The 26706-nt window shown below is 44.6% G+C and overlaps 1 protein-coding gene across 2 annotated transcripts in view; it reads right to left on the bottom strand.

Annotated features, from left to right (window-relative positions):
- Positions 1-26706, bottom strand: part of DMRT1 (doublesex and mab-3 related transcription factor 1) — a 128865-nt gene that overhangs the window by 68936 nt on the left and 33223 nt on the right. For both annotated transcript variants that reach the window (XM_055294373.1, XM_055294372.1), the window contains exon 3: positions 8288-8571. In XM_055294373.1, coding sequence (XP_055150348.1) covers positions 8288-8571 — 284 coding nt within the window. The remainder of the gene's footprint in view (positions 1-8287; positions 8572-26706) is intronic.

Consider the following 26706-nt stretch of genomic DNA (forward strand, 5'->3'; position numbering starts at 1 on the left):
AATACAAAATAAATACCACATCATAGCAACTGAACATGTATAAAAGAAATCTTTTCAGTCACCAACAAGAATTTATGTCTTTATAATCCCCTTGAAAAAACAAATTATGGTTGTTAGCCTAAGAGCCCACAGCAAATATCTATTTTCGATCTCCTTTCCTAAGGAAAAAAATTACTTTAAGTGTTTCCAACTGAGTATGTCTTTATGAATTCCTTTTATGCCTGCTTGCAAACCTTGTCAATTTTTCTTTCAAGAGGAAAAAGCCAGTCAATGTGGGCCTACCAGTAGAGAGTGGCCAATAACCAGCTGGCTGCAAAAAGGGACACTAGGGCCGGGCGCAGTGGCTCACGCCTGTAATCCCAGCACTTTGGGAGGCCGAGGAGGGCGGATCACGAGGTCAGGAGATCGAGACCAGCCTGACCAACATGGTGAAACCTCATCTCTACTAAAAATATAAAAATTAGCTGGGCATGGTGGTGCACGCCTGTAATCCCAGCTACTCAGGAGGCTGAGGCAGGAGAACCACTTGAACTAGGGAGGAGGTTGCAGTGGGCTGAGATCGCACCACTGCACTCTAGCCTGGGCAACAGAGAGGGACTCTGTCTCAAAAAAAAAAAGAGGGCTAGTTTCACCTGCTGATGGTGTGGGCCATGGGGGTGAGAGGGCAGCCTTGGTGGGAGGGTGTGATCCTGTGGATAACAAGACTGTGAAGGGCTCCTGGCCAAGGGTGAGAGGGCCCAGGGAAGGTTCGTAAGGCAAGTCACTCCCGCTTTCTCCATCCAGAACTTCCCAGGAGTTTCCAGTGACCAGATAGATGTACATCATCCTGGGAAACCTGACTGTGGAGCTCAGTGGCAAAAAAAAAACTCATGTGAAGTATTCTACTATGTCTTAAAATTTGGTCAGGCAGCCGGGCGTGGTGGCTCCCGCCTATAATCCCAGCACTTTGGGAGGCCAAGGCAGGCGGATCACCTGAGGTCAGGAGTTCAAGACCAGCCTGGCCAACATGGTGAAACCCTGTCTCTACTACAAACACAAAAATTAGCCAGGCATGGTGGCAGGGGCCTGTAATCCCAGCTACTTGGGAGGCTGAGGCAGGAGAATTGTTTGAACCCAGAAGCTGGAGGTTGTAGTGAGCGGAGATCACGCCACTGCACTCTAGCCTGGGCAACAGAGGGAGACTCTGTCTCACAATAAAAAAAAAAAAAAAAAAATTGGTCAGGCTTGGTGGCTCATGCCTGCAATCCCAGGACTGTGGGAGGCCACGGCAGGCAGATCACTTGAGCTTCCAGGAGTCTGAGACCAGCCCAGGCAACATGGTGAAACTCCATCTCTACAAAAAGTACAGAAATTAGCCAGGTGTGGTGGTACATGCCTGTAGTCTCAGCTACTGAAGGGGCTGAGGTAGGAGGATCGCTTAAGTCCAGGAGGTGGAGGCTACAGTGAACTGAGATTATGCTACTGCACTCTGGCCTGGGTGAGAGAGCAAGATCCTGTCTCAATTAAAAAATAATAATAATAATAAAAAAACTGAAGTAGAGCTAGGCACAGCAGCTCAAGCCTGTAATCCCAGCGCTTCTAGAGGTTGAGGCAGGAGGATCACTTGAGCCAAAAGTTTAAGACCAGCCTCGGCACCATACTGAGACCCCCATCTCTACAAAAAAAGTTTTTTAATTAGCCAGGTGGGGCATGGTGGCACACACCTATATTCCCAGCTACTCGTGAGACTGAGACGGGAGGATCACTGGAACCCAGGAGTTGGAGGCTGCAGTGAGCTATGATTGCACTACTGCACTCCAGCCTGGGTAACAGAACAAGACGCTGTCTCAAAAAAAAAAAAAAAAAAAAAAATTAAGTAGATTTTGCATTCTGCTGTCTTCTCCCTATTATGTCTTTGTTGTTTTTTTTTCAATTTAAGAATATTTTAAAATCATATTTGTTCATTACAACTGTCTCCTGAGACCCACGTTTCCGCCTTGTCATCCCATGGCCCCACCCTCACTGCTCCTTCCTACAGCACAAATGTGGCACAGCTGCAGAGAGTGCTCTGGTCGCCCCCGCACAGCAAATGCTTTGGAAAGTGACTTGTTTTATCATTCTTTTAAGCTAACAAACAGGTTGTCCTGATGCTGAGCCACATTTAAAAAACAACAAAAAAGGAGGAGCAATGTGAAAACGAGAGCCTGTCTGGCTGCTCCTTATGGCGGACAAGCAGTGAAAAGGTACTGGCTTTTCTGAGTGCCCTGCCCAACCCTTCCACCCTCAGCAGGCAGAAGATGCTGGAGCACCAACCCAGAACAGTCACAAGGGGGCACTTTTTTCTGTGCTTCAAGCCCCAGATGCCAGAATGCGGTTTCCTTCCTACCTGAATCTCAGTTTCAAATACAGAACGGTTTAGGTGATCCCCAACTACAGGGATCAAGAAATAGCAGCCTTCTCCCAAGACCCACTTTTCCCAATTTTTGTGTTTTGTTCAGTGGTAGATCCCCAGCACATAGTAGGCTCTCGAAGCATGTTAAGACATGAATGCATTCCTCCGAGGTGCCTTATCGTCAGTGGACGACCATAAAACACTTCAGAGGAGACCACATAACCACTAGAAAGAATGAAATCACTGCCAATGCTGCCATTTGGCCACACCCTAAACGTGGCTGGAATGTAAGTCTACACATCTGGTGGCACAAGCTTTGGAAAAGCAGTCAAGAGGGCACCTGCCATAGGGCCTGAAAGGAGATCCGAGGCATAGCTCAGAGTCCTCCTATATTTATTTCTGTTCACTTGATATGCACCTCTCCCTTGTCAACCTGGTACAACATGTTTATTTAAGAGATAATGTTGCCGTGGAGGAGTGCACAAGGCAATAAACAGCTTTTGCAGGCAATTAAACGCAGAAGTGAAATTGAGCTGCTGGTCAGCGGAACCAGCCATTCATCGTGAGTTTGTTCCAGTGTCACAAATGTTATTCCTGTTTCACAACAGGACAGGAATCTATGATTGGGCCACAAATCTCCTACACAGGCTGAGGCAGACCAGAAGCAATTAAAAGCAGCTCTCAGCAGGCAGGGCATTTACACAAAAGAGCCTTAAGATTCTGGAATGCCGAGCTAGGAGACTGCTCTATTTTTTAAGTAAGTTTGGCACTTAGTAGGTGCTCAGTAATTATCTGTGGCTTGCTTGTTTTTATAGGGAGGCTTGCAGGAAGTCTTCAACTGTACAATAAAAATTTGAAACCCTTTCTACTCATCTCTAAGAATTCCTTCTAGCTTTAAAAAGTTATGACGATCTCCACTAGCGTCAGTTTTTTTTTCTAGGAATCAAAAAGGAGTTACTGGTTTTAATATAAATTGTTTTCTTAATTCTTTTTTAAAATGTTGATTTTTTTTTGAAGAAAGATTTGAATCTTTCTTGATTCTGATATAAATCAGAAGGGAGTTATCCTACAGGATACAAAAATCAACATACAAAAATTAGTTAGCATTTCTATATATGACTAGTGAACCATCTGAAAAAGAAATCAAGAAAACAATCCATTTACAATAGTTAAAAAAATACAGGTAATCAAAGAAGCGAAAGATTTCTATACTGAAAACTATAAAACACTGATGAGAGAAACTGAAGACAGATAAATGAAAAGATATTCCATGTTCATGGACTGTAAGAATTAATATGGCTAAAATGTCCACACTATCCAAATTTGTATCAGAATCTAAAAAGAAAAAAAGATTTTACATCCTACTAGGCAGGATAGCTAATAAAAAGATGACTCCATCTGGTGAAGTTAGGAGGAGAGTCCGGCCTTAGCAACACAGTCAAGAAAGTAGTTGAAGACTCAACCTCAGATTCTGGCCCCCAAGGCTGAGCCATTTTCACACCAAGTAAATCAGTCAGGAGAGAACAGCACAAGTGCTCTCCAAGTGCAGTGGTCGGTCACCTTCTACAAAGAAGACAGAAAAGCAGGGCAGCAACCAAAGAAGAGCCGCCAACTCTGCCCTCCCTAGGAAGCTGCCACCAGGAGGGGCAAGGCATTGTCCAAAGAGCAGAGGGAGAGAGCCTTCCAGGACAGCAGAAAAAGCGAAGTGAGGAAAAGACTGCCATCGGATCTCTGTTCCTGACACTTCTGCTAGCTCTCTGGGCTGGGCACGGTGACTCACGCCTGTAATCTCAGCACTTTGGGAGGCCAAGTGGGCGGATCACTTAAGGCCAGGAGTTCGAGACCAGCCTGGACAACATGGTGAAACCCCGTGTCCACTAAAAATACAAAAATTAGCCGGGCGTGGTGGCACATGCCTGTACTCCCAGCTACTCGGGAGGCTGAGGCACAGGAATCACTTGAACCTGGGAGGTGGAGGTTGCAGTGAGCCAAGATCATGCCACTGCACTCCAGCCTGAATGACAGAGTGAGGCCCTGCCTCAAAAAAAGAAAAAAAAAGAAAAACCACTCTGGTTAAAAAGTGAGCCATCCAGTTTCTCTCCCTTCAACATTAGCTAATATTATTTGTAGGTTTTTACTGTTTAATTTTAATACTTCTTTATAACATCAACGTCTTAACACATTTTGCACCATTATAATTTTTACCTATGCTTTATGTTTTCTATTTCCTAAGGGGATCAAATTCTTCCCCAACGATATAGAAATCAATCCATACACATTCATACTTGGTCCATATTCACATGTCAGTCTTTTAGTAATAATTAACATATGTATTTTTATACCCTATCTTGCTACAAAGGGGATCTGAGGTAGCTAACGAAAATACATATGAACAAATAGTGAAGAACTCAATAGATTTTTTAGGCCAGGCGCAGTGGCTCTCAGGAGACAGTTACAATGAACAAATATGATTTTTAAAACATTCTTAAATTGAAAAAAACCAACAACGACATAATAGGGAGAAGATAGTAGAATGCAAAATCTACTTAATTTTCTTTTTTTGGAGACAGTGCCTTGCTCTGTTACCCAGGCTGGAGTCCAGTCGTGCAGTCATAGCTCACTGCAGCCTCCAACTCCCGGGCTCCCATCTCAGTCTCAGTTCCATAAATCACTGTATTTCCTTTATACGCATATTGCCTTTCAATTCCAATATCAATGTGCTTTAAGCTCCCTTCAAAATAGTATGATTCCCTCACGCCTGTAATCCCAGCACTTTGGGAGCCTGAGGCTGGTGGATCACGAGGTCAGGAGATTGAGAACATCCTGGCTAACATGGTGAAACCCCATCTCTACTAAAAATACCGAAAAAAAAAATAGCCACGCGTGATGGCATGTACCTGTAGTCCCAGCTACTCAGGAGGCTGAGGCAGGAGAATCGCTTAAACCCGGGAGGCGGAGGTTGCAGTGAGCCGAGATGGCGCCACTGCACTCCAGCCTGGGCGACAGAGCGACAATCTCAAAAATGATGATAATAATAATAATAATATGATTCCAAAAATAAAACATATGGAAAACTTAAGAAAATTTGTAGCTCTGGGGATTAAAATTGACATTTTAATATGCCCAAGGAGTCAGATCCCTGAGGGTAGCAAAAGAACCAAAAAGTGGAATTACTTCAATTTTATCAACCTAATGACTTCAATTTTAACAACATTTTAATACCTAAAAAAGGCAGAGGCAAAATGGAACAGAATGGCTTAGAGGAAAATTCCAGTTCACATTTTCTTGAAGTGGGCTTAGGAAAGTCAAATAATTCTTTTTTTCTTTTGAGTCAGAGTCTCATTCTGTCGCCCAGGCTGGAATACAATGGCGCGATCTCCGCTCACTGCAACCTCTGCCTCCCGGGTTCAAGCGATTCTCCTGCCTCAGCCTTCGGAGTAGCTGGAACCACAGGCGTGTGCCACCACACCCAGCTAATTTTTGTATTTTCAGTAGAGATGGGGTTTCACCATGATGGCCAGGCAGGTCTTGAACTCCTGACCACGTGATCCGCCCGCCTCGGCTTCCCAAAGTGCTGGGATTACAGGCATGAGCCACTGCTCCTGGCCCAAATAATTCTTAAAAAGTCAAACTCAGAGAATCAGAGAACAGTGGTTGCCAGGAGCTTGAGGTGGAGGAAATAAAGAGATGCTGGATTAGCCAGGAGTGGTGGTGCGTGCTTATAATCCCAGCTACTCAGGAGGCTGAGGCAGGAGAATCACCTGAACCTAGGAGGTGGAGGTTGCAGTGAGCCAAGATCGCACCAGCCTGAGCAACAGAGCAAGACTCTGCCTCAGAAAAAAAAAAAAAAGAAAAGGCAAGAAAAAAAAAAATCTCTGTTTAAAATGTTCTTACTCCTTCAACAGAACCAAGATACTAATGGTTGACAAATACCTACTGGTCAAATGAAAGCATTTATAAACAGCAAGGGAAATAAAATTCATTGAGCTGGAAAAAAAAAAGAACGTTGGGCAAAGGGTAAAAAGTTTCAGTTATGGCTGGGAGTGGTGGCTCATGCCTGTAATCCCAGCACTTTGGGAGGCTGAGGTGGGCCAATCATGAGGTCGAGAGATAGAGACCATCTTGGCCATCATGGTGAAACCCCGTCTCTACTAAAAATACAAAAATTAGCTGGGCGTGGTGGCGTGTGCCTGTGGTCCCAGCCACTCAGGAGGCTGAGGCAGGAGAATCGCTTGAACCCGGGAGGCAGAGGTTGCAGTGAGCCGAGATCGCGCCACTGTACTCCAGCCTGGCGACAGAGCAAAACTCCCTCTCAAAAAAAAAAAAAAAAAAGTTTTAGTTATAAGATGAGTAAGTTCTGGGAATCTAACATACAGCAAGGTGACTGTACTTAATAATATATTGTGTACCTGAATAATGCTAACAGAGTAGATCTTAAGTGTTACCACCACACACACAAAAATGGTAGCTATGTAAGGTGATTAATGTGTTTGTTAATTAGCTTAATTGTGGCAATCATTGTGCAAGGTATACATATATCAAATCATCACATCATACATCTTAAATATATACAACTTTTTTTACCCATGATACCTCAATAAAGCTGGGAAAACGAAAAGAGGGTCAAACACTTGCACCGAACTCCCAAATATGTATGTGGCATTGCGTTGAATCAAAGCCCCACTGAGAAAGCCTGAGCATGGCAACTGCATCCAGAATGAGAACAGTTCTTGCAGAATCCTAATGTCTTTCACTTGGAAGGGGGCTCGGAGGTGTTGAGTCTAACCTTTCACCCACATATTCCCACAACATATCGCTATACATGGTAATCTAACCTCAAAATGCTTTTGATGCCTTGAATCCGCTGCTAACAAACAGGCATGATGAAAATGGTTGCAACTGAGGAAGCAGAACAGCCCTGGATAAACGCTTCCTTCTCTGATGAAGTAAAATGCTTTGTTTTCCTCCAAATATCAAACGCTATTGATTGCATGCTATTTTAAAAATACATACTTGGGGCCGGACGTGGTGGCTTATGCCTGTTATCCCGGCACTTTCGGAGGCCGAGGGGGGTGGATCACCTGACGTCAGGAGTTCAAGACCAGCCTGGTCAACGTGGTGAAACCCCATCTCTACTAAAAATACAAAAATTAGCCGGGTGGGGTGGTGGGTGCCTGTAATCCCAGCTACTTGACAGGCTGAGGTGAAAACAATCACTTGAACCCAGGAGGCAGAAGTTGCAGTGAGCTGAGATGCTACCACTGCACTCCAGCCTGGGCAACAGAGCGAGAGTGTGTCAAAAACCAAACCAAAACAAACAAACAAACATACTTGGAGAATGAAAGACTGACTCTATTCCTAGCGAAAAATGCACCCAGGTTGGGTCCAGCTCAACAGTGACCTAATTCCTTTTCTTACCTTTCTTCCATGCGGATTATGACCTGTTTCCTTCCCAAGGTGCAAATTCATCACGCAGATTACTGCCACCCAGAAGGCTTTACCCAGCATTTTCTAAGGTGCCCAACGAAAGTGGTGGACAAAGCTGGAGGAGGTGGTACCTCATTCAGTACTTGTGATCTGCCTGTGCCCAACTGGTTACTTATGCAACATTCAAAAAATGAGAAAAGTAAAATTTGAAAAAGAAAACAAGTTTGTACATTATTTCTTTCTAATTCCTTGCAGCCAACCTTTGAGGCTAAAGGGCATTATTGACGGAGTAAAAAATTCCTTACACATTTTGCATATTGTGCCTACATGTGTGCAAAATGGCACACACACATACGTGTGTACCTGTGTGTGTCACCTGTGTGTGCCTCTGTGTGCACAAGTGCGTGTGTTCCTCTGTATGTGCGTGTGTGTGCACATGCATGTGGCTTTCACACACCCAGTTCACTCTCTGGGTAATTAATATCATACCTGCCACTGGTTTCCTGTCTGACCAGGCACATAAGGTCCGGGGAGGCCCCGAAGGCTGTTCTTCACAGGGGATCCCCCGAGGGGATTTCCCACCTCCCCAGAAGCAGAATCAGCAGCCAAGGCCATGGAGTACTGCGGGTAGTTGTATAGGTTGTTGTAGTACGGAAACAGAGACGGCTGGTAGAAGCTGCTGTAGTAGGCGGAGTCTGAAACCAGGTCAGGTGTGTTCTCCACGTGCCCTCTGCTGGTGACAGCAGGAATATCCTGGACGACCATACGTCCCTCTAAATTGGAAGAAAAAAGAAAAAGACAACATGGTATTAATGTGAGTCCATGAAACTTTACTTCTAAACCTTCCTACTCAAGACCTGCGGAGCAAGGTACCTGAATATGCAGAGGAAAAAACCATCTGTTGCTTCCCCTATAGACAAAATAAGGGAGGGTTTCTAAGGTTCGCTTCACTCTGGTGGCACAACGGAAAGACTCAGCTGATTGTTTTTACTGAGAGTACCGAAACCATTTCAGAGGTGATTTTAATTACATAAAGCCCAACAGCACGACTTCTATCCAGAAATTCCTATCCTAATGTCAAGAAACTGAAGATCGAATCTAGTTGACCTGATTGTGCATTCTTAAAACAAAATTAATTGTAGCCACATAGACACATCAGAAAGTCAAAGCAAGTGGTCAAGAGTTTAGGTGAATTTAGGTGAACGCTTGTTTCCTTAACTTCCTTCCACAGCTGATCATGTATCTTCAGAAATCTGGCCAAAGGTACGGAGCAGGGGCAAACTTCTAGTGTAAGAGGTCAGTAACTATTTCAGGTTGTCAACTATTCAGTCACTGCTGCAGCATGCTTGTGTTGCAATAAAACTTTATTTATAAAAACAGGCAGTGGGCTGATCTAACCCAAAGACTAGTTTGCCAACCTCTGGCATAGACATTAAACTGTTTATTGTCAATTCCAATAAATGAATTCCGAAGTCATCCATCCGATGGATATTTATTAAACAATGTTCTAAGAGCCAGTCCGGGTGCCTGAAAGATCTTCCAGGCTGTCACGCCCACAGGGAGTCTACGGTCAAGGATAGAAGATGTGAAGGGATTACAAATACCACCACCTACCATCATACAGGGAGACCCATAAACTTTCATGGGAAGTCAGAGGAAACAGAGATGGCTTGTAGCCTAGTTAGGAATTCATGGACAAAACTGCACCTGAGTTGCACTTAAAAAAAGAAGCAGGACACAGGTGAAAAATGAGAAAAGGAGAGGAAAGAAAAGGAGCAGCAAGGACAAAGGAGTGGAAGCAGGAAAGTGGGGGTAGAGTTTGGAATGATGGGCAGGGCAGTGAGACTGAGGAACTGGATGAGAAAAGGGAAGGAGACATCTACTATGAAAGATGGGCTAGGGCAAGGTGAGGCGGGCCTCAGTACAGCTCTCCTGACTCTGGGATGTAATGGGAACCACTGAGTTCTGAGCAAGGAGGTTACACCGTCAGAGCTGTGCTTGAAGGAGATTTATCTAAGGGCAATTGCTTAGGGCAAGTGAAGGAGAGAGAGATCAGAGGCAGAAAGACCTGCTAGGGAACCACCAAAGTAAGTTCAGGGACAGACCAGACCTCCAAGGCCTGCAAATATAAGAGAGGAGCCTGTTCCAGGGACATGTGGGGGATGAAACGCAACAGAACTGGAGGGCTGAGGGGCTGCCAGGAATTAAGATGCAGGGGAGGCAGAGAGCAGGAGCCTGGGTGTGTAGAGCAGAGGGGGGGCGGGCGGGCAGGTGGAGGGCTGGGTGAGGGTGAGGAACATGAAACGCGTGCTTTTGGGAGAGGCTGAGACTGGAAGCCAGATCCAAGAGTCACCACTGGAGGTGCTAGCTCCATCTGGGCAAGGAAGAGGGGAGCTGTTACAGAATAAAGAAGAGCCAAGGCCTGAAGAGTGAAAAAGAGAGAATGCAATGTCACAGAGGTTAAAGCTGACATGAATCACAGAGCAAGCAGGCTGTGGTGTCAGCTGCTGCTAGGACATCAAGCAAACAGTTCTAGAAAAGACCAACAGACAACTACATCTTCAGGGCCTTGCGCTTTTGACCATGATGAAAGGAGCAGACGCAGGCCTGCAAGAGAGCAAGGAGCAACAAGCAGCAAGAAATCCAAAGAGATGATTCCAGTGAATGGCCTCTCTCCAACCAGGACTACCAGGACGTGAGATCCAGCAAGAAGGCACCCAGCCTCTGGGCACACCACTGTGTCTTCCGTGCTTAGCACACTGCCAGACACAGTGGGTCAATATTTGCTGAAGGGATTGAGGAATAATCATTTTTCAAGTAGCTTGGCGTCAAAAATAATGTGAGTTAAAAGTAAAAGCTCCAGCCAGGCGCGGTGGCCCACGCCTGTTATCCCAGCACTTTGGGAGGCCGAGGCAGGCGATTCACGAGGTCAGGAGATCAAGACTATCCTGGCTAACATGGTGAAACCCTGCCTCTACTAAAAATACCAAAAAAAAAAAAAAAAAATTATCCAGGCGTGGTGGCGTATGCCTGTAGTCCCAGCTACTTGGGAGGCTGAGGCAGGAGAATCGCTTGAACCTGGGAGACAGGTTGGAGTGAGCCGAGATCGTACCACTGCACTCCAGCCTGGGCGACAGAGCAAGACTCCGTCTGAAAAAAAAAAAAAAAAAAAAGTAAAACTTGTCGTTTTACTTTTGTTTATTTATTTATTTGAGACAGGGTCTCACTCTGTCACCCAGGCTGGAGTGCAGTGGTGCGATCTCGGCTCACTGCAACTTCCTCCTTCTGGGCTCAAGCAATCCTCCCACCTCAGCAGCCCCAGTAGTTGGGAATACAGGCGCAAGCCACCAAGCCTGGCTGATTTTTGTATTTTTTTTTTAGTAGAGACGGGGTTTCACCATGTTGGCCAGGCTGATCTCAAACTCCTGACCTCAAGCAATCTGAATTTTAATAAGCTCTTAGGAGTTTTTTTTTAATTTTTTTTGTATAGAGATGGGGTCTCACTATGTTGCCCAGGCTGGTCTCAAACTCCTGAGCTCCAGCGATCAACCCACCTTGTCCTCCCAAGGTGCTAGGATCACAGGCATGAGCCACTACACCTGGCCTTGTTTCACTTTTCTAAAAAGGTTTAAGGCTGGGCACGGTAGCTCAGGCCTGTAATCTCAGTACATTGGGAGGCTGAAATAGGTCTGATCATTTGAGGTCAGGAGTTCAAGACCAGCCTGACCAACATGGTGAAACCCCGTCTCCACTAAAAAAAAAAATACAAAAAAACAAAAAATTAGTCGGACATTGGCATGGTGGCGCCTACCTGTAGACCCAGCTACTCCAGAGGCTGAGGCAGGAGAATCGTTTGAACCTGGGAGGCCGAGGCTGCAGTGAGCAGAGATCGCGCCACTGCACTCCAGCCTGGGTGACAGAATGAGACTCCAACTCACATAAAAAAATTAAAATAAAGAAATAAATAAAGAGGTTTAAGTGTCCTTAAGCAGACAGAAGTGGCTCATGAGAGAAATTTCCAGCACAATGCATGGCGCAAAGAAGGTGCTCAGAAACCATCCACTGGCTGAGTGTGTGGGAAAATGGAAACATGCAAGGGAGGGGGAGGGCATAACTAAGGTGCAAGCTCTGGAAGGTCTGGCTGAGATCTACAACAAAATTTATTTTTGAAGCCTCATTTTAAAGTCAGCACTGGTGTCACTTTTCTCTGAAAGGAGACCAAATCCACCTATGCTAGGCTCCTGTAAATGCACTCCCAAACCGCTATTTTATTCTATTCCTTTCCTTTCTTCTCTCCTCTTCCCAGCTAATGAGATGAGACATTCCAATGCCATTATTCCACATCCCCAAGTCTGGAGAGGGCACATGTCCATTCACTCCTCCTCAACCTCCCCACTGGGCCTTTCTCTTATTTTAAACATCAGTTTGGGCCGGGTGCGGTGGCTCACGTCTGTAATCCCAGCACTTTGGGAGGCCGAGGCGGGCGGCCTGAGATCTCAGCTCATTTGGCCTGAGCCAAGATCACGAGCCACTGCACTCCAGCCTGGGTGACAGAGCAAGACTCCGTCTCAAAACAAACAAACAAACAAAAACACCAGTTTGGTGGCGTAAGTGGTGGTTTTCTATATCAATCTTTTGTTTTCAAGGTCATATCTCTATTATTTATCTGATTACAAAAGCCTTATGACCTTCTCAAATTTAATAAATTATATGAGCATCTAACTCAGAAAAAGAATAAATGACCTATCCTACCACGCAGTCATCAGCATTAATGGTTCATTCCTATACAATCTCACAGACATTTAGGAAGGCATTTTAGTCCCTTAGGCCTGTCCCTGCAGTTAAAAACACTGAATACCTCCCACTTAGGGCCTGCCTTTCAAAACCAAGCTTCTTAAAAAAGAAAACAAAATGTAGTAGCAGACGAATACTTAAATAGAAACCCAAGGATTCCAGCATTCTAGAATCAGGGCACAGCACAAGTTCTTGAATTTCTGCAGCATGACCTTAATCTGAACCTTTTATCAGGCCTCAGTTTATCAAGCAACAAAATAATGGCAGTAATAACTCTGAAGGTAACAAGAGAATGGCTTCAATAAACTGCATAGTAAGCCTCAAATAAAATGCTGTGTCAGGTCAAAGCAATAACTTGTTTTGTTACAGCTGACTGTAATTAGTTAACAACACCATCACTTTTCCACTTACCCATATTTTATTTCCTCTTTCAAGTTATACCAAGCTTTAAGAATAAATATGAGATATGTATTGGAAAAGTTGTTCCATACCAGTATTTAAATAATAAAACCACTTGAACTTTGGAAGAGTAGATGTCTGCCTTTACACTGTTAAAATGTTTAACCACTTTAAAAAAGTTAGATTTGACAAAGTACTATGTTTATAAACCACCGAATTCTGTATGTTAAAATTCCCAATTAAAATTCTCAGTCCGTGTTAAAAACAGCTTTATAACTCCTGGCATTTATATGAACACTACTAGTACATGGAAAGGTTGAAATTAATATCTGTCAAGCTACATGTGTCTAATCCAATGGTTCGCACAGTGTGGTCCCTGAATCAGTAGCGTCAGCGATACCTGGGAACGTAAAGAAATGCAAATTCTCGGGCCCCACCACAGACTGACAAAATCACACACCCTGAGAATGGCGCGCAGCAATCTGAATTTCACTAAGCTCTCCAGAAATTCTTTTTTTTTTTTTTTTTTTATACAGATGGGGGTCTCACCATGTTGCCCAGGCTGGTCTCAAACTCCTGGGCTCAAGATATCCTCCTGCCTTATCCTCCCAAAGTGCTGGGATTACAGGTGTGAGCCACTGCACCCAGCCCAGGAGATTCTGATGTGCTAAAATTGTTGAGACACACTGGTCTACTCTCAAAATTCAAAGCAACTGCTCCATACGCTATTCCTAAAAATATGAGATACCTTCATGCCCCGACTGCATCATTGTGACAGTCTTGACTATTAAATAAAAGTATACAACAAATGAGGTCATGCACGGTGGCTCCTGGCTATAATCCCAGCACTTTGGGAGGCCGAGGTGCACGGTTCACTTGAGCCCGGGAGTTAGAGACCAACCTGGACAAACAAAACCCCTCTACAAAGCATATAAAAATTAGCTGGGCATGGTGGTGCATGCCTGTAGTCCCAGCTACTAAGGGAGGCTGAGGAAGGAGAATCACTTCAGCCTGGGAGGCAGAGGGTACAGTGAGCCGAGATCGCACCCCTGCACTCCAGCTTGGGTAATGGGGCAAGACCCTGTCTCAAAAGGAAAAAAAAAAAAAAAAAAAGAATTCCATTGTATTGAAAAGGTGGGCTTCTACCTAAATAACTCAGAGCTCAGATCCCAAGCTGTATGTGCTGTGTGTGTATTGCTGCCAAATAGTTGTGAGTTTCATGGCTTACATCCAGACTTTCTTCACTTCTTCTAACCACAATAACTTAATTCATCTATTCAAGTGCTTATTCCAGCTGACAAATATTTATTAAGCGCCTACTATTTGTCAGGCATTCAGTTAGGTACAAAACATTGCAGAGTCAAAATTTAATATTCTTCAGAAGACTTCTGGGTAATCCAGAGGAGCAGGTGTTACAAAAATCATTTATTCTTGACCTTAAGTTGTATTTTTATATTTAGATTTGATTCATTCATTAGTTATCATATAACAACTATGTTCAAAGCTTCCTTTAAATGTTGTCAAAGGCACAAAAACATATTTTAAACATTTCATTTCTTCTTAAGAATTTGCCATCTATTTGGGGAAATTAGGTGCAAAGTAGGAAATCTACAAAGCAATAATCCAAGTGCCGCAGTGACAGTACAGATAATGTCACCAAATGGTTCTATACAGAGAGGTGTCCGAAAAGGCCGTGGTGAGTGATGAGCCAGAATGGAGGTGACTTAGAGACAGTGCGTAAACACTCAGAAAAGGAGAATAATGCCAATAGAGTCATAATGGAGGTCAACCGAGTCCCAAAGGAGAGAAAGGACAAGACGCATTCCAGCCACAGTGACCAGATGAGCCTGGCTGGAGTGCAGAGTTCACAAGAGACAACTGCAAATGAGAATGGAAGGTTATGCTGGAGTTAATTGCTGAAGACCTTGAATGTGAATGCCAGGCCAACAAGTTCTCCTCTAGGGAATCAATGAAGGTTTTCAGAGCAAGGGAGCAGCAGAAAAATATTTAAGAATCCGATCAAAGCACAAAATACAGACCTAAGAGAATAAGGAGATGTGGGAACAGACTAGGTGCTTTAAATACTCCAGGCAAGAAGTCACTATAAGCTTGCACAAGGAGGCCGTAGTAAAGGAAGGAACTTCATGAAAATCACTGGCAGGTCTCCTGTTCTATGAATTCCCTCCAAACAATTAAGTTACATTGTTTGTTTGTTTGTTTGAGAGAGAACCTCGCATTGTTGCCTGGGCTGGAGTGCAGTGGCGTGATCTCCTGATCTCGGCTCACTGCAACCTCCGCCTCCCAGGTTCAAGTGATTCTCCTGCCTCAGCCTCCAGAGTAGCCGGGATTACAGGCGCCCGCCTGTAATATCTGTCATCCAGGGACCAGGAAAGCCATCCAGGTTCCCTTTTGATGCTTGTTCAACTGCCGAGTGGTCACAGGATACCCCAGCTTCAGAAGGAACATCTGACTCCTTACCCAGACTGACAGAGGATAAGCATATGAGCAGAGTAGATGTACCATCTGTCCAGCCTGTGCTACAGCAAACTCCCCAGAGAGAAGCCAGCAAAATTTGCTTCAACACTGGAGTGTCAGCAAAGATGGCAGGCCAGCCTAAGTGTCCCTATTAATTGATGATAAACCTAAAAGCAATATTTCCAACTGATATGCCACAAAACACACAAATTTATCTTACAAAATTTAAAATATGTATATATTTATATATACATAAAGTTTTCAGGAAGTGGTTTTCCACATACAATTAATAAGCTCCCCCAACCATATCCATTCCCACTCTGAGCTACAGGAAAAAAAAAGTCACAAGAAGAAGTGGCAGTTTGGCCGCGCGCAGTGGCTCATGCTTGTAATCCCAGCACTTTCGGAGGCTGAGGCGAGTGGATCACTTGAGGTCAGGAGTTCGGAACCAGCCTGGCCAACATGGCGAAACCCCATATCAAAAAATACAAAAACTAGCTGGGCATATTGGCCCGTGCCTGTAGTCCCAGCTACTTGGAAGGCTGAGGCAGGAGAATTGCTTGAATCCAGGAGGCGGAGGTTGCAGTGAGCCGAGATCATGCCATTGCACTCCAGCCTGCGTGACAGAGTGAGACTCCGCTCAAAAAAAAAAACACAGTTGGCTCCATGAACCTGAGCTGAATGCACCAATGTTTATCAAGTCCCTTGATCTGAATGTGAATTACTCCTGCCAGTCTCCATGGCTCAAGTGCACTCTAACAGGGACTTTTAAAACTGCATGGCCAATACAACTAAGTACAGCAACCACAGAAGTATATTGAAGGGAAACATTTTAATGAGTCTGCTGAAAATTCTTAAGCTAGATCTCACTCCCTATTTTCCTAGAATGATAATTGACCAAAATTGCTTAATAAATAGTAACAGAAAGCTAGCAGCATTGTTTTCAAGAGAATGTGCTGTATTATTATAACGAATAATAACAGAAAGAGAATGTGCTGGCTTTCTTAACCAGCAGTCCCTTAGAGTCCGTTACAGAATTATCAACCTGTAGATCTGATACAGAAGTGGGCAGGGAAGTGCTGGGTAGAGGTGGGCGTGGTCCCTTGCGAAGGCTCCACTGCAGGAGCCTGTGCCCATGGACTAGGTGAAGACAGGCACTTCTGCCTTCACACCTAAATGTTGCATTTCCCAAGACCACCCTGGACTGCCATGCCTCCATCCTGTGCCTACAAAAACCCCCGAAACCCTAGCGGGCAGACACAGCAGCGGCTGGGTATTGAGAGGAGTAGATTGGTCCAAGAAGGCAAGCAGCTCAACGTTGAGAGCAGACTGACAGGCACTGGCAGGTCACTGATGGGCCTAGGCCATTGACCAGCAGAACAACGCTCAGTTTGGCTGGGGAAGCAGGAGAAGAGTCGGGCCGCTCGACAGCCTGACTCCAGGGGAAAACCATCTCCTTTCTGGCTCCCCCATCTGCTGAGAGCTACTTCCACTCTGTAAAACCTTACACTCATTCTCCAAGCCCACGTGTGATCTGATTCTTCTGATACACCAAGGCAAGAACCAGGGGATACAGAAAGCCCTCTATCATTGCAATAAGGCAGAGGATCTAATTGAGCTGACTACCGCAAGCCACCTACAGACAGCTAAACTAAAAGGCACCCCGTAACACACACCCACTGGGGCTTCAGCTGTAAACATTCACCCCTAGACACTGCCACGGGGTCGAAGCCCCAGAGCCTGCCCATCTGTATGCTCCCCTAGAGGCTTGAGCAGTGGGGCACTGAAGCAGCAAGCCATGCCTCCTTCACACGCTCTAAAAGGGGGACAAGAGAACCTTTCCCATTTCAGATCTGCTGTTACGATGCAAATGGAAATATGAAGTTACATGTTTTTGTTTTTGTTTGAGACTGAGTCTCACTCTGTTGCCCAGGCTGGAGTGTAGTGGTGTGATCTTGGCTCACTGCAACCTCCACTTCCTGGGTTCAAGTGATTCTCCTGCCTCAGCCTCCCGAGTAGCTGGGATTACAGGTGCGCACCACCATGCCCGGCTACTTTTTGTATTTTTAGTAGAGACGGGGTTTCACCATGTTGGCCAGACTGGTCTTGAACTCCTGACCTCAAATGATCTGCCTGCCTCAGCCCCAAAGTGCTGGGATTACAGGTGTGAGCCACCACACCTGCCCAGATGTTTTAAGTGTTACTATTGGTATATACTCCTAATTTGTGCAATAAGGACAAAAGATCAGAAGGACTGGATCCAACTACTTGGAAAAGCAGCAGGAACTCAAGAAATATGTATCTGGAAAAATTACCAATAGCATTTGTCCCACAGACCATAACGGAGCTCACTGTCTCCCCTCAGATGCACCTGCAGAGATGTTGCTTATGAGCTCAATCACTTCTTATTCTAATACGCATGTTAATGGCTCCACCCGTTTACCTTCTGCACATCCAGTTCTTTGCTGGGGCTTCGCAATCCCTCTGCTACTTTTTTTTTTTTGCACTAACATATGCAGTGTGAAATATGATTCACTCCTTCAGGAGGGATCAATACCTGCACGTGATAAATACCCTTATTGATCATGGAGTGTCATATGCTGGTCTCTGGGCCCATGGCATATTAATAGTAGTCAACCAGTAATTCATTTCAAGGTGGGTGAAGGCTTGCCCCCCTTTGCTGGTGTCATGGTTCCCAAAGTTGTTGCACTTTGAGTCCTCTGTGTTCAAATCTGGATCTACACTCACCTCCATGAAAAAAAAAAGTCACAGTTTCCAGAATAAAGTAAAAAAAGGTCACAAAACCAAATTTACCATTTACAAACAGTAAGAGTACTTGTGATTCACATGAGCTCATATAAATGATTAATTTATATACTCCAGATTTTCTCTCTGTAACCCCATACCTTGCATGGTGTTTGTCCTACTTAGCTTCTGAGTTTTAAGAGTTACATACCAGTCAGGCAAAATTACTCACCGGTAAGTCTGAACACTATCCATCACCAACTAATATGTTGTGTTGAGCGCTAAGAGTGTATAGCAAAAGCGTAAGTTGTTTTCTCCATTTTTTTTTTTTTTTTAAGAAACAGGTCTTGCTCCACCCAGGCTGAAGTGTAGTGGTGCGATCATGGCTCACAGCAGCCTCCAACTGCTAGGCTCAAGTGATCCTCCTGCCTCCGCCTCCCAAGTAGCTGGGACTACAGGTGCACGCCACCATACATGGCAAAATTTTTTTTTTTTTTTTTTTTTTTTGTAGGGACAAGGTCACGCTATGTTGCCCAAGCTCGTCTCAAATTCTGGTCTCCAGTGATCCTCCCACCTCAGCCGCCCAAAGTGCTGGGATTACAGGTGTGAGCCACTGCACCCGGGCTCACCTTTTGGGGGTCTGGGGAGTTAATGTATTTTTTAAAAAGGCTGTATCATTCGACGATGACTGATTTCATGGCACTGGGATGCTCCTCACTGAGGGGAGAGAAGGATTCATCCCAACCTTCAAAGTACAGGTTCCGCTGATGTTGGCTCACTAGTGTCACTCCTGTAGCACAAGACATGGAATGTGGTAGAGCCTATTTCTCCTTTCTCCCAGGAAGAGATTTTTGTCTTGTCTTTTTAATGTAATTTGGTTCTGAAAGAATGTCAAGCTCCTTTTTTTTTTTCTTGGTGTGAACTCTTTTCATAGCAAAGTGAACCTGAAATTGGCTCTTAAAGATAGGAGCTGGCTTGGTTCAAAGGGGAGTGGAGCGTCAATGTGGGATGGACGGCAGGCTATGCGTATGGAATCTGGAAAGAGTGAGAGAGTGAAAAGGGCAGGGTGGACAGGCTTGGTGGCTCATGCCTGTAATCCCAGCACTTTGAGAGGCCGAGGCGGGTGGATCACTTGAGGCCAGGAGTTCGAAACCAGCCTGGCCAACATGGTGAAACCCCAACTCTACTAAAAATACGAAAATTAGCCGGTCATGGTGGCAGGCACCTGTAATCCCAGGTACTCGGGAGGCTGAGGCAGGAGAATCACTTGAACCTGAGAGGCAGAGGTTGTAGTGAGCAAAGATCATGCCACTGTACTCCAGCCTGGGCAAGAGTGAGTGAGACTCTGTCTCAGAAAAAAAAAAAAAAAGATGCAGGGCAGATGGGGGCACCATTGAGCACAATCAGATCAAAGAAATCAAAAAGGAAGATGACGGGAAAATACAAACATGAGGCTGAGCAAACACAGGACTTCAAGGTGAGCAGGACTTGATTTGAAACAGGCTGCCCTGGGGCTACTGAAAAGCCTAGGAAGTCAAAACCCATCCATTGTGTGCAGCAACCCCCAAAGTGCTGGCCGAGAAGAATGCAAATCCCTGGCCTGGAGGAGCTCGGGTGATGAACAGTGCAAAGGAGAATGTAAAGGACTCGAAAAGGTTTCCCTGAAGACACCTTTAAGCAAGAGAACGCTCTGGATGTATAAAGGATAAGGAATTCCAAGTCAAGGAAAGAGAGGAGACACACAGCAAGAGCTTCGAGGCACAAGTAAGGTTAAGAGAAGAGCCTGCAGAGCACGTGGAGCACAGGGTCCACTGCAGGAGGAGAGTGCGGGTGCTCCTGGCATAGTGGTATGGAGTTTGGGATTCCCTTTCACACCCCCAGAGAAACTTAACTGGGCCTGAAAAGGCTGGCATGTAAGGCACAGTGGCATGCTAAAGTTAGCTGCATCCCACTTCCACCGGCACGGGTTTCTGCCTCTCCCTGCCTCATTCCTGCTCTCTGCAGCTTCCTCCTTCTTCCACACCCCTGCCTGTGCCTTAGAATCCCCCCAAGTCACCGAGGAAAACTGCTAATCCTATAGTGAGAGTCAGATTTGGAGGAAACGCCATTTCTCTGACCCTCCAAGGCAACGGCTCATGGCCATGAAAGCCTGTCTCATGGGCCAAGACAGAGATTTCTCTCTTTAGGCCAATTCAGAATGTCCTACCATTGGCTAGATACCAGAGACAGTTTGGGACTCTATCAACACCTCCCAGCAGACTGGAGGAGCAGGTTGTGCCACAAACAGGCCAATGGGAAAGCTTGAGTTTGGGGGTGGAGGAGAAGAAAGGGATGATTCCCAACACAGTTCCTCTTCATCAAGGGCTACATTCTAAAAGAGGTCTTACAAAGAATTCCTTCTCAAACCTTTTAAATATTTCGTACACTGAGGATGTTTTAAATTAGGAACTTGTTTGACTGACTGTGTACACGTATTTAGGTCTCCACAGAAAAGATCTGCTCTGAACTGTAATCAACTTAAAATGGAGAAGCTTAATTTATCAGGGTCTTTCTCTCTAGAGCACGAAGGGAGCTGGACAGAAAGGTAGCAAAGATACATGTTTAAGTTTGCTCATGGTCAGCTCCATATAGATTTAGGATACAGATCCTGCTTTTATGACTTTCTTTTACTAGTAAGATCATAGATGTTTTGTCTTTGTCCCTGCAGGTCCCAGAAAGTGATGTGAAGCAGTGAGTGGACCTCTACATAAATGTATACAATTAAGAAACCGAATTATACCTCACCATATTGTTTCACATAGCTTCCGTTCAACTCCAGATTACACCTAGTTCAATTTATTATCGCCAATTTTCAATCAGGCATTTGTCTTGTAAATCTTCCCAGCTGTCACGAACAGTAACTTATCCAACTGTACAGGACTGGAGAGCCCCCTCCCTACCAAGAATGTTTGAGAACCTGCCTCTAAACCAGAAGTTTTCAAACTTGGCTGCACAGGAGGAGGAGGTGGAGGGGGGTCTATAGGATTCCCCACGATCAGGTCACACCCCAGACCACTTTGCATGACAGCCTCCCGCAATGGGACCCAGGCAGAGCAAGCTAAGAACTGCTTTAAACTCATTCAAGCTTGGTGCTTTGATGTCAAGAAATCACACCCTTACGTCTTACTGCAGCAGCTGTCAAAATGTGGTTGGAGGTCCTGGCCTACAACTTCCTTCTGAGGGCCCAAGAGGTCAGAAGTATTTTTGCAGTAACATAAAGATGTAATCTGCCTTTTTCGCTGTGGTGACAGGCACTGATGATGCAGGGGCAAGGGTGGGGAAGACCGCTGGTCCTTAGCACACGGCAAGCTACCCAAGTACACTTTTTTTTCCTTTTCTTTTTTTTTTTTTTTTTTTTTGAGACTGAGTTTTGCTCGTTGCCCAGGCTGGAGTGCAGTGACGCAATTTCAGCTCACTGAAACCTCCGCTTCCCGGGTTCAAGCAATTCTCCTGCCTCAGCCTCCTGAGTAGCTGGGATTACAGGCATGCACCACCATGTCCAGGTAATTTTGTATTTTTAGTAGAGACAGGGATTCACCATGTTGGCCAGGCTGGTCTCGAACTCCTGACCTCAGGTGATCCACCCGCCTCGGCCTCCTAAAGTGCTGGGATTACAGGTGTGAGCCACCACGCCTAGCCCAAGCTACCCAAGTATACTAATGCTCGCATAGTCCTCATTGCAATGAAGGAAAATATTAAAACTTTTAAAAAATGTTATATCAATTTTGCTAAAGATGCCCTTGACGCAGAAAGAAATAGTAACTTGATCAAATCTGTACCTCGGAGTACACGTCTTTTCAAAAACTGTGCGACTCAGTGGGAAGGACTCACACAGGCTTTCTGCACACCAAAGGAAAAAGGACATTTGGGCAACTGTTGAAGAGTTACACTCACTGCTTTTTCTTAAAGGAACACCACATCCTTGGAAGAATGACTGATGACAAACTACACTTATTGAAACTCGGATATTTGGCGGCATTCCCTTGAAAATGAACTAAGTGAGCCTGTCACTTCAAGGAAAACAACTGACAGTATTTATTGCCGAAATTTGAGTTTTCAATTAAAAATTAGAATTTCAGAAAATTTATGGATCCCCACTACGTGGATGACAGCTTCCAAACTTGAAGATTATTCTAACAAGATCAGTAGTAGTATTAATGAAAGTGATTTTCTGGTATTTTGTAATAAAATGTGTCAACATTTGGAAGTTGTACATAACTTATTGAACTAATATTTCCCAAATGACCAATGCATAATGTTATAAAGTCATACATCGATGAAAGAGCCACCCAAAGTACAAGAGAGTCTACGGCCGTACCACCTTGAACGCACCAGCAGATCTAGTCTGATCTTGGAAGCCAAGTCTGAGACAGATCAATAGATTTTAATGAAACAGAGTACAAAACGTTCGTTAGCACCGTTTTGGTTTCCACACCACAACTAATCTTTAAGCAATTACCACTTGCCCAGTTTTGGTCTAGTATCAAAGAATAGTGACAATGATATAAAAGGCTATTAAAATACTTCTATCCCTCTTCTATCTATATGAAGCGAATTTTCTTCCTGTATTTCCATTAAAACAACCACCTGCCTGAAGCAGCAGCTATGCAAACCCACCTACATCCTATTAAGCCAAACATAAAAGAGATTTGCAAAAATTGTATAACAATGCCACTCTCTTCGTTTGTTTTTTCTTTTTCATTTGGAAAAATGTAATAATTTTTATTGAAATATGTTACGCATGCTAAGAGGTAATGAGTTTATTATTTTAAAAGGATAATTTTTTTTGATTTCTCAACTTTAGTTTCTAGTATGGTATCGATAGATATAACCCACATAAATAAAAGCTCTTGAGGTCCTCAATACTTTTTAAGGTTGTAGAGAGATTGTGCAAGTAAAAAGTTTGAGAACTTCCATCTTACAGGCTCCTGTCTGTTTAGGGGGACTGATCTGAGAGAATTAGAGCCTGGCATCTCATTCGGAGCTGGCTCTCAGGGTTGTGTTCTTAGTAGACGGCAATAAAGTCCTAACCAGGCAGCTCTGGTTTTATCCTTATGTCTGAAATATTTCTTTCCATGAAACAGGCATTAAGAATGACACAATATGGCCAGGCAGCGCAACTTCAGGTTGAGAGCACTGGCTCCCAAGCAAAACTAATTGATCTGATCTGAAATCTACTGCCATGCAATCATGGCGCAAGTTACATACGTTTTGCATGTCCCAGCCTTTGCATGGAGCAAAGAAATACCACTACTACTTGAGAATTATATGAGAGAATATATGTACTTAGAAAGGCTCTGCCACATGTTGAGTGCTCAATAAATGTTAGCTATTATTGTTATCACAATCACAACACAGCGATAACATTTTCTGCCATCAAGCAAGAGAGCCACCAAATAACTCCGCACAAAAAGTTATCCTGCTCCAAATCCTCATCATTAGGGTACTGCAGGAGGGCTGGGCTGCACCTGGCCAAGCTTCCCAAACTCAGCTGAACTTGGAATCTTCCACTCTTGGCCTTCTCTGAGGTCAGACAGTAGCCTTGAGTGCATTTGGTGTGATATTACTCCCTAAAGTCATAATCAGGAAATGCGGGAACAATGTGTTTCTCCCACAAGGCAATCATGACAGGGCTATTTTAAACGTCAAACACAAACCTGGCGCCAGGAAAGCAACAACCGCTTGCTGTGCACCTCCTGCAAGCCACCACCTCTACTTAGTGAGGCAAATGCAACCCAGTGGAGTAGAGTGCACTACTCCTTCCCTTTTCCAAAGTCCGTCTCCCCCAGCCCCATCTCCTCCTTTATTCGACTCTGCTTTTGAGAAGTGCAGCCACTCCCGTGATTCCCTTAAGACAGGCAGACATTTTTATTTGGGGGAGGGGGGGCGGCAGCTGCAGTTCCAGGGTTGAACTTTTAGCTTGCTATAAAGTTAATGTGCTATTCAATGTTCATTCCAGGCAAGGCTGTGGGGCTGTGTATTTTCTGCCACCCCCGGAAGGCCATTATCTGTAATTGTCCATTACCATGCATAATTATTTCTCCTAGAGTGGTCTATGACCTCCAGGGTTGCTGGATGTTTTACCAACCTGCTCCACTTAACCAAATTTGTGAAGGAAGCTTTTCTGACCTCCAGTACTTTAATGGTACATTCCAAAGCCAACCTTGGGTCATTGTACAGGCACACTTAGCCAGAATCAGGAATATTTCAAACCTCTTCCAAGTGTACTTTTCTCACCTCCATGGAGTTTTACCTCCCCTAAAATAAAGGAAAAATAATCAACTCTCCATTGTGTGGGAGCTGATAACCCAAACTGGGAATTATCTGGAGCCCTTTATACTCCCTTTGCTTTGATTCTGCTGTTTAATTGTATCGTGCTTTTTAAACACTGCTACTGGAAAAGTGAACAGAGACACAGAGAAGCTTTACATCTTAAATTCAATATATACAATCCCATATTTAGCTTTTTTTTGGAATGGGAGTAGGAATTATGTTCAAATTAGTGACTGAAATGAGATGTGCAGATTCCCTATGGATTTAAAATATTAATGCTAGAACTGACATCTAGTGCTAGCTTTACATTTAGCTTGCTTTTCAACATTAGCAGGGAAAGAAAAGGGGCAAACAGGGTTGCTGGCCATACATGTGCCCACCAAATGCTTAGCCACTTGCTGGCATTTCTTTGTCTCCTCCACCATCGCCTCCTTCAGAAACCTTACTGCACCCTGCAGGGGGGTGAAACATATCTCTAAGGTTTTACACAGTTCAAAAACTGTTCAGCAGAGTGTACGTATATCCTGGGAACGAGACCACTCAATTTTTGTGTGGCCCCCACTAATGTCTTTACTCTCCTTCTGTCTTCCCCCCCTTTGGAATAAAGCTTCTTTGACATTAAAAGAAGGTGATTCTACAAATAAAAATTCATCCATTCTTTCAACCATCATTTTTACCAAAGTCAGGGAAGGTGAACCACAGATAATGAAATCCAATAGCCTTTCACAGAATGTGACCACAGAGAAGTCCTTGGAGGTAATTTTATCCCTGGTTTCTACACCCAGAGAAGTTCAAGTGGCAAGTCTGAGGACACACATGTAACTGGAAGTGGTACCATGGTTGAGGCAGCCTCTTCTGAGACCTCACACTTGTCTACCATGCTGTGTCAGAAGGGGAAAAGGGAGCCGTGGAGACTGGCTGATAGACATTTTCAGATACCTGTTACCTGGGCACAGTGGTCATGCCTGTAATCTCAGCACTTCGAGAAGCCAAGGCAGGAGGATTGCTTGAGGTCAGAAGTTCCAGACCAACCTGAGCAACATGGCAAGACCCCATCTCTACAAAACATTTTAAAATAGCTGGGCATAGTGGCAAGAGCCTATAGGCCCAGCTACTCAGGAGGCTGAGTGGGGAGGATCACTTGAGCCCACGAGGTGGAAGTTGCAGTCAGCTATGATTTCACCGCTACACTCCAGATTGGATGATAGGGCAAGACTCTGTCTCAATAGATTAAAAAAAAAAAAAAAAAAAAAACCTATTGACAAGGAGTCAACCTAGCAGTTTCCTGGAAAAGAATATAAATCACTACTAACTTTAAGCACTCACATGGGAGTGTGTCAAGCACAGAGGTCAAGTTCTTAAGCTCCAAAGACAAACTGTGACGGTCAGGGCCTTCTCTCTTTTTCAGCAGGGAATGTCAGGTAAGGCAGTGGCTGAGAGTCATGATTTGGCCCCAGGTCACTTCCCACTGGCCCAACGCCCCTGACTCGTGGCTCTTCTACCTTATCCTGCAAGCAGCTCCCTCTAAATTCTGGCTTCTTGTTTAGCTCTGTACCTGGACACTGCAGCCTCACTGCCAGCCAGTGTCCCCAGGGCTAACTGCTCCACCAAATCTACCACTAACCACAGGGATAAAAGGGTGCAGCAAAACATGCTATACTGTGTCAATTCCAGCATCCCCAGTGGAGGGGCGGGAACTCGAGTTCCCAGCCAGGCATGTGACACAGCTCTGCCAATCAAATGTGGCACCTCTTTTTGGCCAGAGACAGAGGCTTCTGGCTTTTAAATACTGAAGGCAGCTATTTTCCAGCAGTTCAAAAGCCCTGAAGGCTCTGGTAACTTGGGATATGAGCATATATATCTATGTGTCTGTGCATACATACATATATGCACACACACACGTACACACAAATACATACACACACATACACATGTCTCAAAATCTTGCTTGAAAAGAAAATCAAATCTGAACTGAAAGAAATGACTACCAAGAGCCATGCTGGGCTTGTTACCTAAAATGTCTCTATGGCAACCAAGACACAAACAGCATGACAGAAGCTATCTAACTGGCCCCACAACTATAGTCACACCATCATCCATATATTTTTATTTTCCTCATTTGGTGATCTTCATTGTACAGAATTTGTACATCTGGATCGCCAGAAACCTAACATGCTTTCTGA

The sequence above is a fragment of the Symphalangus syndactylus genome, chromosome 9 (genome assembly GCF_028878055.3).
Source record: "Symphalangus syndactylus isolate Jambi chromosome 9, NHGRI_mSymSyn1-v2.1_pri, whole genome shotgun sequence".
NCBI lineage: Eukaryota > Metazoa > Chordata > Mammalia > Primates > Hylobatidae > Symphalangus > Symphalangus syndactylus.